This window comes from Oncorhynchus keta, chromosome 20 (genome assembly GCF_023373465.1).
Source record: "Oncorhynchus keta strain PuntledgeMale-10-30-2019 chromosome 20, Oket_V2, whole genome shotgun sequence".
NCBI lineage: Eukaryota > Metazoa > Chordata > Actinopteri > Salmoniformes > Salmonidae > Oncorhynchus > Oncorhynchus keta.
In genome coordinates, this window is record NC_068440.1 from 37,039,792 (window position 1) to 37,052,224 (window position 12,433).

The 12,433-nt window shown below is 47.9% G+C and overlaps 1 protein-coding gene across 3 annotated transcripts; it reads left to right on the top strand.

Moving 5' to 3' along the window:
* The first annotated feature begins 657 nt into the window (after window positions 1-657).
* On the top strand, window positions 658-11,269 carry LOC127909986 (transmembrane protein 200A-like). 3 transcript variants are annotated; one of them, XM_052472780.1, is made up of 2 exons: window positions 658-1,040; window positions 9,232-11,269. In XM_052472780.1, the coding sequence occupies exon 2, from the start codon at window positions 9,264-9,266 to the stop codon at window positions 10,617-10,619; it is 1,356 nt and encodes a 451-aa protein (XP_052328740.1). In that variant the 5' UTR covers window positions 658-1,040; window positions 9,232-9,263; the 3' UTR covers window positions 10,620-11,269. The 3 variants fall into 3 exon arrangements, with proteins under 3 accessions (XP_052328740.1, XP_052328742.1, XP_052328741.1); XM_052472782.1 differs by lacking the exon at window positions 658-1,040 and adding an exon at window positions 1,662-1,918; XM_052472781.1 differs by lacking the exon at window positions 658-1,040 and adding an exon at window positions 5,634-6,287.
* Window positions 11,270-12,433: the final 1,164 nt, after the last annotated feature.

The following is a 12,433-nucleotide window of genomic DNA, read 5'->3' on the forward strand; positions in this document are numbered from 1 at the left end:
ACTTTTGAATCAGAGTAAAAAAAGACTATATTAAGGTCACCTTCTCCGAGAGCGATTTACATGGTTATCAATACATCACGCCAGGGTTAGCCTACATGAAACAGCCCTTATTTTAAGTGTTTCTAAAATCCTCTATGGAATGGTGGGATAACGATTGGAACCATTTCCCTGTTTGACCTCTAGGTTTTATGGGTATTATGACATCTCCACGGTGGGGCTCTATGGTGGACCATAAAGGTTTGGGGTATGTGCCCCTTAGCCACAAGATGGCAGTAGTAATTTGACAGTCCTGTATTCATGCTAACAGAAATGCCCTCACTAGCAATGGTAATTAGCAATGAGTAACCATGGGAATAAAATATATTCCTTTCCAATGTTTTGGTTTCAACTATCACATCAATTGCAGCAATTAAAGTTCATTACAATAAATTGTAGGGCTATACTAAATTGGCATATAAATCTGATCGAATTACCAGGCACAACAACTTGACCACCAACTATAAATGAGTTTAGCCTTCCATATTTAAATATGTTTGAGACCACTTCTAATGGTTGGCTACGATTAAGATCGTCGGTCAGTCAGTCAACAGTGCGCATATGGAATAATCCTTGAAGAGCAGCCTGCTCCACTGCTCCATTTCCACGGAAGTGCAGTGCGCATAGCATCACGGCTGGAGAAGGAGTGGAAGCGTCAAAGAAAAGTAGAGGTGGGAATGTTCGGTCTGTCTTGTGAGGAGGGCGGCCACATGTAGCGTCATTTTTGGCTAATGCTTTTGAAAATGCATTTTTTTTTTCTCCCCAGTAACGAACGAAAAGGATATCTAGAAAACGTATTGAATAAGAGATAGAGTTTTATAGGAGACGGCGAGCAGCAGAACCACACTCATCCTTGATCCTTCCGTTTTGGTTTAAATTATAGGCAAATTAAATTGCTTCTTCACGGACAAGATCCTAAGGCTACATGACAGAACAAACCAAACGATACTGTATCGATATGTGTCGGGGGACAATGAATATAACCGAAGAATTCTGCGTCAAAGGCAAGTAGACTATAACTTTCCCCGGTATAAACATTCAAAAGTAGGCTATCATCACTCAACTGGTTGTGGAAAGATTATTGTTACAGTGTAGCGGAATCTTTGGAGGAGAGCGCCAACTTCAGACAATTCACGTTAAATGTAGACTTTTCTGGTAGGTCAGAAGGAAAATATTATATTTTGACACCGTGCACCTACTGAAGTTCGAGACAATCAGTGAAGCTGTCACTGTCTGGTTTCCCCTCACCTATTAGCCTATTTCAACTGTATGATATTTGGGAGATTTGATCTGTAATTTAGAGGAAATAAAAACAAGATTACATTTTCCCCGCAAACCCTGACCAGTGCACAATGAGACTGGGCAATGGACTGAAGGAATGTAGCAGCGCTCCATCGTTTTCTCCCCGGTAGCCTGCTATGACGCGACCGATATAAAACCGTTATTTGCAAGGGGGGTTGGATATCTGTAACATGATCCCAATATGGGTCTTCAAGGTATATTGTACTCAATTTATTATACAGTTAATTGATAAAGTAGTCGAGTATTATATAGTTCATTTGGAGTGCGCATAATAGCGTTTTGCACGCAATATTTGTAAGCTAATCAGTGCAGATAAAAAATATATATAATAACGGAAGGATATTGCAAGCACGACGCATGGACCTACTCCTAAATAGTATGTGGACCTCTTTTGCATAGTCAATGAGCTTGGAAATCATCAAAATAATTATTTACCGTGCGTCATACATGCCTAGGAACAGGATTCAGTAGAAGAATATTGTCCTGAGTGTTTTGTCGATTACCAAGAGGGGAATTAAGAGAAACAGTAAAAACGCAGAAACGGTCACGTGACTTACATTTTGAGAGTGGACTGTCAAAGGTACGTTCCTATTCTCTCCATGCTATAAGAGGCTGTCTTGGGACCAAAGTCACTTTACCTGATAATTATATAACTTAATACATCTCTTATATAATTTAAACAAAATATTAAGTTTATTCCACTGTCATATAGTACTGCTTGTTCCTGACTCATTAAAAGTGAGAGTGGAAAAAACAGCTAGCAAATGAAAGGTGAGGTCTGGTTTGCCTCACTCATTTATGATCAGTGGCCATATGAGCAGAGGGATAGTTCTTGCTCCAGGCAGCCAGGCAACAAGAGGGAATGTTCTTGCTCCTGGTAGCCAGGCAACAAGAGGGAATGTTCTTGCTCCTGGTAGCCAGGCAACTAGAGGGAATGTTCTTGCTCCTGGTAGCCAGGCAACTAGAGGGAATGTTCTTGCTCCAGGCAGCCAGGCAACAAGAGGGAATGTTCTTGCTCCAGGCAGCCAGGCAACAAGAGGGAATGTTCTTGCTCCTGGTAGCCAGGCAACAAGAGGGAATGTTCTTGCTCCTGGTAGCCAGGCAACTAGAGGGAATGTTCTTGCTCCTGGTAGCCAGGCAACTAGAGGGAATGTTCTTGCTCCAGGTAGCCAGGCAACAAGAGGGAATGTTTTTGCTCCAGGTAGCCAGACAACTAGAGGGAATGTTGTTGCTCCAGGTAGCCAGGCAACTAGAGGGAATGTTCTTGCTCCAGGTAGCCAGGCAACTAGAGAGAATGTTCTTGCTCATGGTAGCCAGGCAACTAGAGGGAATGTTCTTGCTCCAGGTAGCCAGGCAACTAGAGAGAATGTTCTTGCTCCAGGTAGCCAGGCAACTAGAGGGAATGTTTTTGTTCCAGGTAGCCAGGCAACTAGAGGGAATGTTTTTGCTCCAGGTAGCCAGGCAACTAGAGGGAATGTTTTTGCTCCAGGTAGCCAGGCAACTAGAGGGAATGTTCTTGCTCCACGCAGTCAGGCAACTAGAGGGAATGTTTTTGCTCCAGGTAGCCAGGCAACTAGAGGGAATGTTCTTGCTCCACGCAGTCAGGCAACTAGAGGGAATGTTTTTGCTCCAGGTAGCCAGGCAACTAGAGGGAATGTTCTTGCTCCACGCAGTCAGGCAACTAGAGGGAATGTTCTTTCTCCACGCAGCCAGGGAACTGTTCTCAGTGAGAGTGGAATTAGCAGCCGTACACTTTAAAGCTGCTATGTGTACACTTTTGGGCAACCAGACCAAATTCACATAGAACTGTTAGTTATAGATCTGTCATTCTCATTGAACGCACGTCTAAGAAGTGGTAGAGCTATTCTATGTGCTCTATTTCTACAATTCCCGTCCTAATGTTTTGTTTTTGCGTTTAGTAAAACCCAAAGTTTTGTAAAATTAGGTGAACTATTAGAATTTTAACAACCAGGAAATGGTGGAGCGATTTCTGCATAGTGCATCTTTAACTATCCAGATCACCCAGATGGCATTTGAACCTGTAACTCTCTGGTCTGGACACAAGTTCAACTCGTTTTTTACACAATGGTTGTTTTTCTACACAAAAAAACATTAGGCCCTACACAAACATTGTGTAAACAATGATTTTGTAGACATATTGGTTCATACCAAACTCTCTGTTGCATCACAATTATTGTGTCAAATGTGTTGCACATCCTGAGTGTGCACAGGGCCTTAATGTGTTGTGCATCAGTTGTACAATCTGAGTGTGCACAGGGCCTAAATTGATAATTGAAAACTGAATTCTGATCCACATCTCTGACTGAACTGAATTGCTGTTTTGTTGTGTCCCAAATTGCACCCTATTCCATTTATAGTGCATTAGGGTGCCATTTAGGATGTAGTGGCTGTCAAAACCAGCCCTGCGTCTCCACTGAGGTCAAATAAGCCAAACTAAATGAGGATGGAATTCAAAGTAGTGTTGTAAATTACATGCCACAGTAGGGACTACCCTCGCTCTGAAGACTCCAGTACCCTCGCTCTGAAGACTCCAGTACCCTCGCTCTGAAGACTCCAGTACCCTCGCTCTGAGACTCCAGTACCCTCGCTCTGAGACTCCAGTACCCTCGCTCTGAGACTCCATATCAATGGGACTGCAGTAGAAAGAGTCACAAGTTTTAAGTTCCTCGGTGTCCACATCACAGAAGACTTGTCATGTACCGACAATACCACCACTATTGTCAACAGTGCGCAACACCGTCTCTACTTCCTAAGGCGGCTGAAGAAATTCAGCATGTCACCCCGGTCCTCTCCAAATACTACCACTGCGCCATTGAGAGTCTCCTGACCGGTTGCATCACGGCCTGGTACGGGAATTATTCATTCCACGACCGCAAGGCCCTCCAGTGGGTGGTGAAGATGGCCCAGGACATCACTGGGACCGTGCTCCCACCCACCCAGGACATCTAATCATAACGATGCCTGAGGAATGCACGCAGCATCATCAAGGACCCCACACATTCCAGCCACCAGCCAGTTCTCTCCATTACCGTCAGACAGACAGTATCGGAGCATGATGTCTCATACCAACAGGCTCAGAGACAGTTTCTATCTACAAGCCTTCAGACTGCTGAACACTTGAACTGGAAATACACAGACACACACACATACACATTCATGCTACACACATACATACACATTCATGCTACACACATACATACACATTCATGCTACACACACACATACACATACACATTCATGCTACACACACACATACACATTCATGCTACACACACACATACACATTCATGCTACACATACATACACATACACATTCATGCTACACACACACATACACATTCATGCTACACACACACATACACATTCATGCTACACATACACACATACACATTCATGCTACACACACACACATACACATTCATGCTACACATACATACACATACACATTCATGCTACACACACACACACACACACACACACACACACACACACACACACACACACATACACACACACACACACACACACACACACACACACACACACACACACACACACACACACACACATCACAACTGCTGCTACCAGACTCTGCCACTTCATTTACATATAGTTTATGACTAAAGAAGTCCTTTGGGAGACCAGTACGGAGCCTATGAAGTTGTGCCGGGTTTCATCATTCATTCTAAACCATATCTAAAGTGCTTTGATGAACTCAAGCCAAAGGATGTGGCCCCGTGGCCCCCGTCTGTCTCTGTGTATGAATATTTACCTAACAGTGGAAAAGACATGTCTTCACCATGTGCCAGTTCCACCATTTCAGTCCAGCGTTTCTGTTTTTCTCTGTGTTATCTGGCCACAGTGAGGCTGAGTCCAAACGACACCCTATAAAGCTCGTTTGCTTGCGGTCCTAAAAGAACAAAAATGGAAAGGAGTTTACCTCTGTTTAGCCATTCCTATGGGGAAAAGGAATGAGGAAAGAATGGGGTTTTGGGATGAACTTAGAAAATAAGGTCTGAGGTTAACACGGGCTTAGGAAATCTTATACGTTTTGTTCTATGAGACTATTCCAGTCACGTAACATGACTTTTATGGACAATGAAGTCTTTTTGTGTTTTGTTTTTTTTAATGACAAAAATGCCTCAAAATTCAGAGAAAGTGACGTTAGCTGATGAAGATGATCTCAAAAGAAAATGTATAAGATCTCATTTTTTATCCCAAAAACGCCACAAAGACTCTATTTTCATTTTCCATAGGCTTTGTCCAATGAACCATGAAGGAGTTGGTGCCTACAAAAAGGAGTTGGTGCCTACAAAAAGGAGTTGGTGCCTACAAAAAGGAGTCGGTGCCTACAAAAAGGAGTTGGTGCCTACAAAAAGGAGTTGGTGCCTACAAAAAGGAGTTGGTGCCTACAATAAGGAGTTGGTGCCTACAATAAGGAGTTGGTGCCTACAATAAGGAGTTGGTGCCTACAATAAGGAGTTGGTGCCTACAAAAAGGAGTTGGTGCCTACAATAAGGAGTTGGTGCCTACAATAAGGAGTTGGTGCCTACAAAAAGGAGTTGGTGCCTACAAAAAGGAGTTGGTGCCTACAAAAAGGAGTTGGTGCCTACAAAAAGGAGTTGGTGCCTACAATAAGGAGTTGGTGCCTACAATAAGGAGTTGGTGCCTACAATAAGGAGTTGGTGCCTACAATAAGGAGTTGGTGCCTACAATAAGGAGTTGGTGCCTACAAAAAGGAGTTGGTGCCTACAAAAAGGAGTTGGTGCCTACAAAAAGGAGTTGGTGCCTACAATAAGGAGTTGGTGCCTACAATAAGGAGTTGGTGCCTACAATAAGGAGTTGGTGCCTACAATAGGAGCCATTACTATTGCTCTCTATTCACTGTACATGGCTCTGGTCAAAAGAAACACACTGTATGGAATACGGTAAGATTTGGGATGCAGAAGATTGTTTGTTAAATGAACAGGACATGTTGATTATGTGACAAAGGAATTAACGTTTTTCTTAATTTTGTTGGTATTTTACCCCCTTTTTTTCTCCACAATTTCGATCTGGTCTCATCGCTGCAACTCCCCAACGGGCTCGGGAGGCGAAGGTCGAGCCATGCGTTCTCTGAAACATGACCCGCCAAATCATGCTTCTTAACACCCGCCCTCTTAACCCGGAAGCCAGCCGCATCAATGTGTCGGAGGAAACACCGTTCACCTGACGGACTGAGGTCAGCCTGCAGGCGCCTGGCTCGCCACAAGGAGTCGCTAGAGCACGAAGAGCCAAGTAAAGCCCCTCCCGGCCAAACCCTCCCCTAACCCGGACAATGCTGGGCCAGTTGTGCGCCGCCCTATGGCACTACCAATCACATCTGGTTGTCATACAGCCCGGGATCGAACCCAGGTCTGTAGTGACTCCTCTAGCTCTGCGATGCAGTACCTTAGACCGCAGCTCCACTAAGGTCCGTAGTGACTCCTCTAGCTCTGCGATGCAGTACCTTAGACCGCTGCTCCACTAAGGTCTGTAGCGACTCCTCTAGCTCTGCGATGCAGTACCTTAGACCGCAGCTCCACTAAGGTCTGTAGTGACTCCTCTAGCTCTGCGATGCAGTACCTTAGACCACAGCTCCACTAAGGTCTGTAGTGACTCCTCTAGCTCTGCGATGCAGTACCTTAGACCGCAGCTCCACTAAGGTCTGTAGTGACTCCTCTAGCTCTGCGATGCAGTACCTTAGACCGCTGCTCCACTAAGGTCTGTAGTGACTCCTCTAGCTCTGCGATGCAGCACCTTAGACCGCAGCTCCACTAAGGTCTGTAGTGACTCCTCTAGCTCTGCGATGCAGCACCTTAGACCACTGCTCCACTAAGGTCTGTAGTGACTCCTCTAGCTCTGCGATGCAGTACCTTAGACCGCAGCTCCACTAAGGTCTGTAGTGACTCCTCTAGCTCTGCGATGCAGTACCTTAGACCGCTGCTCCACTAAGGTCTGTAGTGACTCCTCTAGCTCTGCGATGCAGCACCTTAGACCGCAGCTCCACTAAGGTCTGTAGTGACTCCTCTAGCTCTGCGATTCAGTACCTTAGACCGCAGCTCCACTAAGGTCTGTAGTGACTCCTCTAGCTCTGCGATGCAGCACCTTAGACCGCAGCTCCACTAAGGTCTGTAGTGACTCCTCTAGCTCTGCGATGCAGTACCTTAGACCGCTGCTCCACTAAGGTCTGTAGTGACTCCTCTAGCTCTGCGATGCAGCACCTTAGACCGCTGCTCTACTCGGGAGGCCCAAGGAATCAACATTTTAAAAATGTACTTGACTTTCATGTGTTTTGAGTGTTATCAGATCATCTTGGTACTAGAGACACTAGGTTTTAAAATAATTGTTGCTTAGCAGCTTAATTGCAGCTAAAGCGTTTTAAGCTGTTTCACCTTGTTTATGGTCATGTGTGCACTCAAGTAGAACGCCACGTGAGAGAGAAGTGTTTCCCCCGGGTTTTGTTTGTACCTTTACAATTTACAAGCTCGCCAACGACATGAAAGGTTTGGAACGGTTTGTTAAAAATAGTTATCTAACTTTAATGATTTTCTGTGAAGATTAAAATGGAGAAAAAATAAGGTTGCTGTGATGCAAAACGTGGTAATAAATCTGTTAATCTCCAAAGGAATAAAAACATTAACGAAATACCTTTTATCTCCCTCTTATATAAAACATGTTGAACAAAGTGTCTCAACAGGGAAACATTTGGTTGTGTGACATATCAAAAACCTGAGAAGCTGTTTTTACAGGAGAACAATAGAGCAACAAAGTTTCCGCAGTATGGAAGTGAGAACAGAACCTACGATCATCGTCTCTACGAGGATAAGGAGTTCATTGTTTACAGGATACAGTGCAGTTTCCGCAGTGTCAAGTCTAAGTTTATTTAAAGTGCATTTAACATGGGGTCATAACACACTTTACATTAAAAAGAGAAACAAAACAAAGTAGAAAGGGAGAGTGAGAGGGAGGGAGGGAGGGAGGGAGGGAGAGGGTGGGAGGGAGGGAGGGAGGGAGAGGGTGGGAGGGAGAGGGTGGGAGGGAGGGAGGGAGGGAGAGAGAGGGTGGGAGGGAGGGAGGGTGGGAGGGAGGGAGGGAGGGAGGGAGGGAGGGAGGGGGGAGAGGGGTGGGAGGGAGGGAGGGAGGGAGGGAGGGAGAGGAGAGGAGGGAGGGAGGGGAGGGAGGGGGGAGGGAGGGAGGGAGGGAGGGAGGGAGGGAGGGTGGGAGGGAGAGGGAGGGAGGGAGGGAGGGAGAGGGTGGGAGGGAGAGGGTGGGAGGGAGGGAGGGAGGGAGGGAGGGGGAGGGAGGGAGAGAGAGGGAGAGGGAGGGAGGGAGGGAGAGAGGGAGGGAGGGAGGGAGGGGAGGGAGGGAGGGAGGGAGGGAGGGAGGGAGGGAGAGGGTGGGAGGGGGTGGGAGGGTGGGAGGGAGGGAGGGAGGGAGGGAGGGAGGGAGGGAGGGGGAGGGAGGGAGGAGAGAGAGAGGAGAGGGAGGGAGGGAGGGAGGGAGGGAGGGAGGGAGGGAGGGAGGGAGGAGAGGGTGGGAGGGGAGGGAGGGAGGGAGGGAGGGGGGGTGAGAGGGAGAGTGAGTGGGTGGGTGAGAGGGAGGGAGGGAGGGAGGGAGGGAGGGAGGGAGGGAGGGAGAGGGTGGGAGGGAGTGGGTGAGAGGGAGGGAGTGGGTGAGAGGGGGAGGGAGGGAGGGAGGGAGGGAGGGGGAGGGAGGGAGGGAGGGAGGGAGGGAGGGAGGGAGGGAGGGAGGGAGGGAGGGAGGTGAACAATATCAACAACAGTATAAAACTATACAGGAAGCAGAAGCCACGTTAGTAGTCTCTTCTATTAACCTGCTGTTCTTCCACAGTGTTCCGATAGGGCGCTGGACCGAGTCGCACCATGAAGACCCAGAAGGCCGGGGCCCCCGGGAGCCCAACGCCAAGCTCTCCTTCCCCACGCCAACGGATGTCTGGTTTCAGCCTTCGGGGCCGGAAGAAGAAGGAGGGCCTGATCCAAGGCAAGCTGCGGATCCGCTCTGTGCCAGGAGCCTTCCTAGTGCTGGGGGTCATTGTGGTGGTGGTGGGCACGGCTCTGGCAGTGGCTGGGTACTGGCCCTACCGGTCCCACCGATCATCACAGCTCCTTGGACTTGGACAACAAGGCTCTGGTTCTGTGGACAGAGCAGCAGGAGGTAGAGGTAAGGGTGTCTCTGAGCCCCAGTCATCCGGTTGGAACCTGGGGGCTAAGAGACTCCTGACCACGGCCAGTCTGATCCACAGTGAGCGGATGAAGCTCCTGGGACCAGTCATCATGGGCGTGGGGCTGTTCATCCTCATCTGTGCCAACACGGTGCTGTACGAGAACCGCGACAGAGAGACCCAGATGCTGCTGGCCCAGATGCAGAGCGTCATCTGTTCAGTGTCGGCGGCCGTGCCCTCGGCCGACCTCTCAGACATGTCAGCAGCCAACTCCATGGCCAGACACTACCAGTGGGTGAGCAGTCTGCCTGCCACCCACCTTAACATCCTCTGTCTGCAGCAGCTGGCCAGCTCAGAGCCCCTGCTGCAGACGACCAGAGACAGCAGGGAGGAGGAGGAGAGGGCTGACTATACGTACCAGCAGGCCACCGTACAGACGGAGGCTCTACACCACCAGGAGTCAGCCTCCACCCCTTCCCTCCACTCCTCCCATTCCAACTCCTGCAACTCCAGCAAGACAGACTTCAACACGCTGTGGGGCGGTGGTGAGCCAGGCGTAGGGGGCTCCAGCCCAGACCCCCAGCCCGCTCACCTCTTTAAGCTCCACAACTGTCTGGTGTCAGCCAGCTCCATGTCCACTCTGGGAGGGGACGACTGGGAGCGGTCGGAGGTCACAGCCATGCTTCCCAGGCGCTCCTATAGTCTTAGCTACAGGACTAACCCAGGCCCCCACGGGCCCCAGACTGTAATACGTCTACAGGAAGGGGCCACGCGACCCGGGGGACCTGGGGCGGACCCACAGATAGTGCAGCACAAGCCCACGCGGAGGGAGCGCAGCTTGGACGTGTGTGTGAACATGGTTGGATGTGTGGAGACCCCGGAGCTCACCCCCGTAGAGGAACAGAGGCATCGCAGCTGGCCCCGGTTAGACCTGGGCTGTGCCCGCAGGTACCTGAAGCTGGACAATAAGGAGGACTCGGTGGACAGACTGCTAGACCAGTTGGAGCAGCAGTGTTCTCAGTGGGATAAGAGTTTCGGCTCAGGGCCTTTTCAATGAGACCCAGTAAGGGCCCCATATCTCAATATGGCCCCATATCAGGGTCCTCTTGTCTGTTTTTTAAAAGCAGCTTATAAAGAAAGACCCTCATGGATGCTGATATATCGACGACCAGGAGTAGGAGCTGTTTCTGATGGATTATAACACTGACTCCTCAACCCGAGAAACCCTTTTATGTACGACACCGAATTCCTCTCCACAGTGTCGAGCAGCTTCCAAATCTGAAGATACAAACCTTTTAGAAACCTTGTTTCTCGGACTTCCCATGGCGTGGATATATAAACACAAGTGTTGGAGGACTGCAGACCAATGGGATCAGTTTGGCAGACATTCTGTTTTAAGAGGGGAACAATACTCCATACTGTCAAAGATACGTTGGAGACATTTCCCAGTCTGTTTACTGGGTGGCAGTTAGGCTTGACACTTGGCAACACTGAAGGAATCAATTTGTCTTTCATTGCCAAGGCATTGCTTGTTTCCAGGACACAACAAGCACATCCGAATGTGGGAGGTGGAAAACGCATTATAACGAGGGACTGTCTTCACTGTGTAATCTATTTAAAAACCAAACTACTCAAATCTGTCGGCGAGCCTTAGATGTGCTTCTGATAACAGCTAGTACAATAAAACACATGTTCCATAGACCAAAACAAGTGCATGGTGATAGAGATGTCATGTGTAATCTACATCTACATAGTTATGCAGAATAATGCTTTAATTGGCTGTGGATCAGATAAACACATAGTTAATGACTGGTTGATAACACTTTATTTGAAGGTTACCTACATAAAGACTTCATTACACATTCATAAACACTACATAAGCATTGATTAAGTATTATGTAGTGCTTGTTAATGGGTTATGTAGGGCTTATGAATGGGTTATGTAGGGCTTATCAATGGGTTATGTAGGGCTTATGAATGGGTTATGTAGGGCAGGGCTTATGAATGGGTTATGTAGTGCTTGTTAATGGGTTATGTAGGGCTTATGAATGGGTTATGTAGGGCTTATGAATGGGTTATGTAGGGCTTATGAATGGGTTATGTAGGGCTTATGAATGGGTTATGTAGGGCTTATCAATGGGTTATGTAGGGCTTATGAATGGGTTATGTAGGGCAGGGCTTATGAATGGGTTATGTAGTGCTTGTTAATGGGTTCTGTAGGGCTTATGAATGGGTTATGTAGGGCTTATGAATGGGTTATGTAGGGCTTATGAATGGGTTATGTAGGGATTATGGATGGGTTATGTAGGTCTTATGAATGGGTTATGTAGGGCTTATGAATGGGTTATGTAGGGCTTATGAATGGGTAATAAATCCCTTCACGTACTATGTTGTCCGTTTGCTGTCCTTCTCCTGGTTATTACCAAGTGTGTGTCCCAAATTACACCCTATTCCCTATATAGTGCACTACTCTTGACCTGCATTCATAGGGCTCTGGTCAAAAGTAGTGGTCTGTATAGGGCAGGGCTCTCCAACCCTGTTCCTAGAGTGTTACCGTCCTGTATGTTTTAACTCCAACCCTGTTCCTGGAGAGTTACCGTCCTGTAGGTTTTAACTCCAACCCTGTTCCTGGAGAGATACCCTCCTGTAGGTTTTAACTCCAACCCTGTTACTGGAGAGATACCCTCCAGTAGGATTTCACTGCAAGAGGGTATGTCTCCGGGAACAGGGTTGGGGAGTCCTGGCATAGGGAACAGGGTTGGGGAGTCCTGGCATAGGGAATAGGGTTGGGGAGTCCTGGCATAGGGAATAGGGTTGGGGAGTCCTGGCATAGGGAACAGGGTTGGGGAGTCCTGGCATAGGGAATAGGGT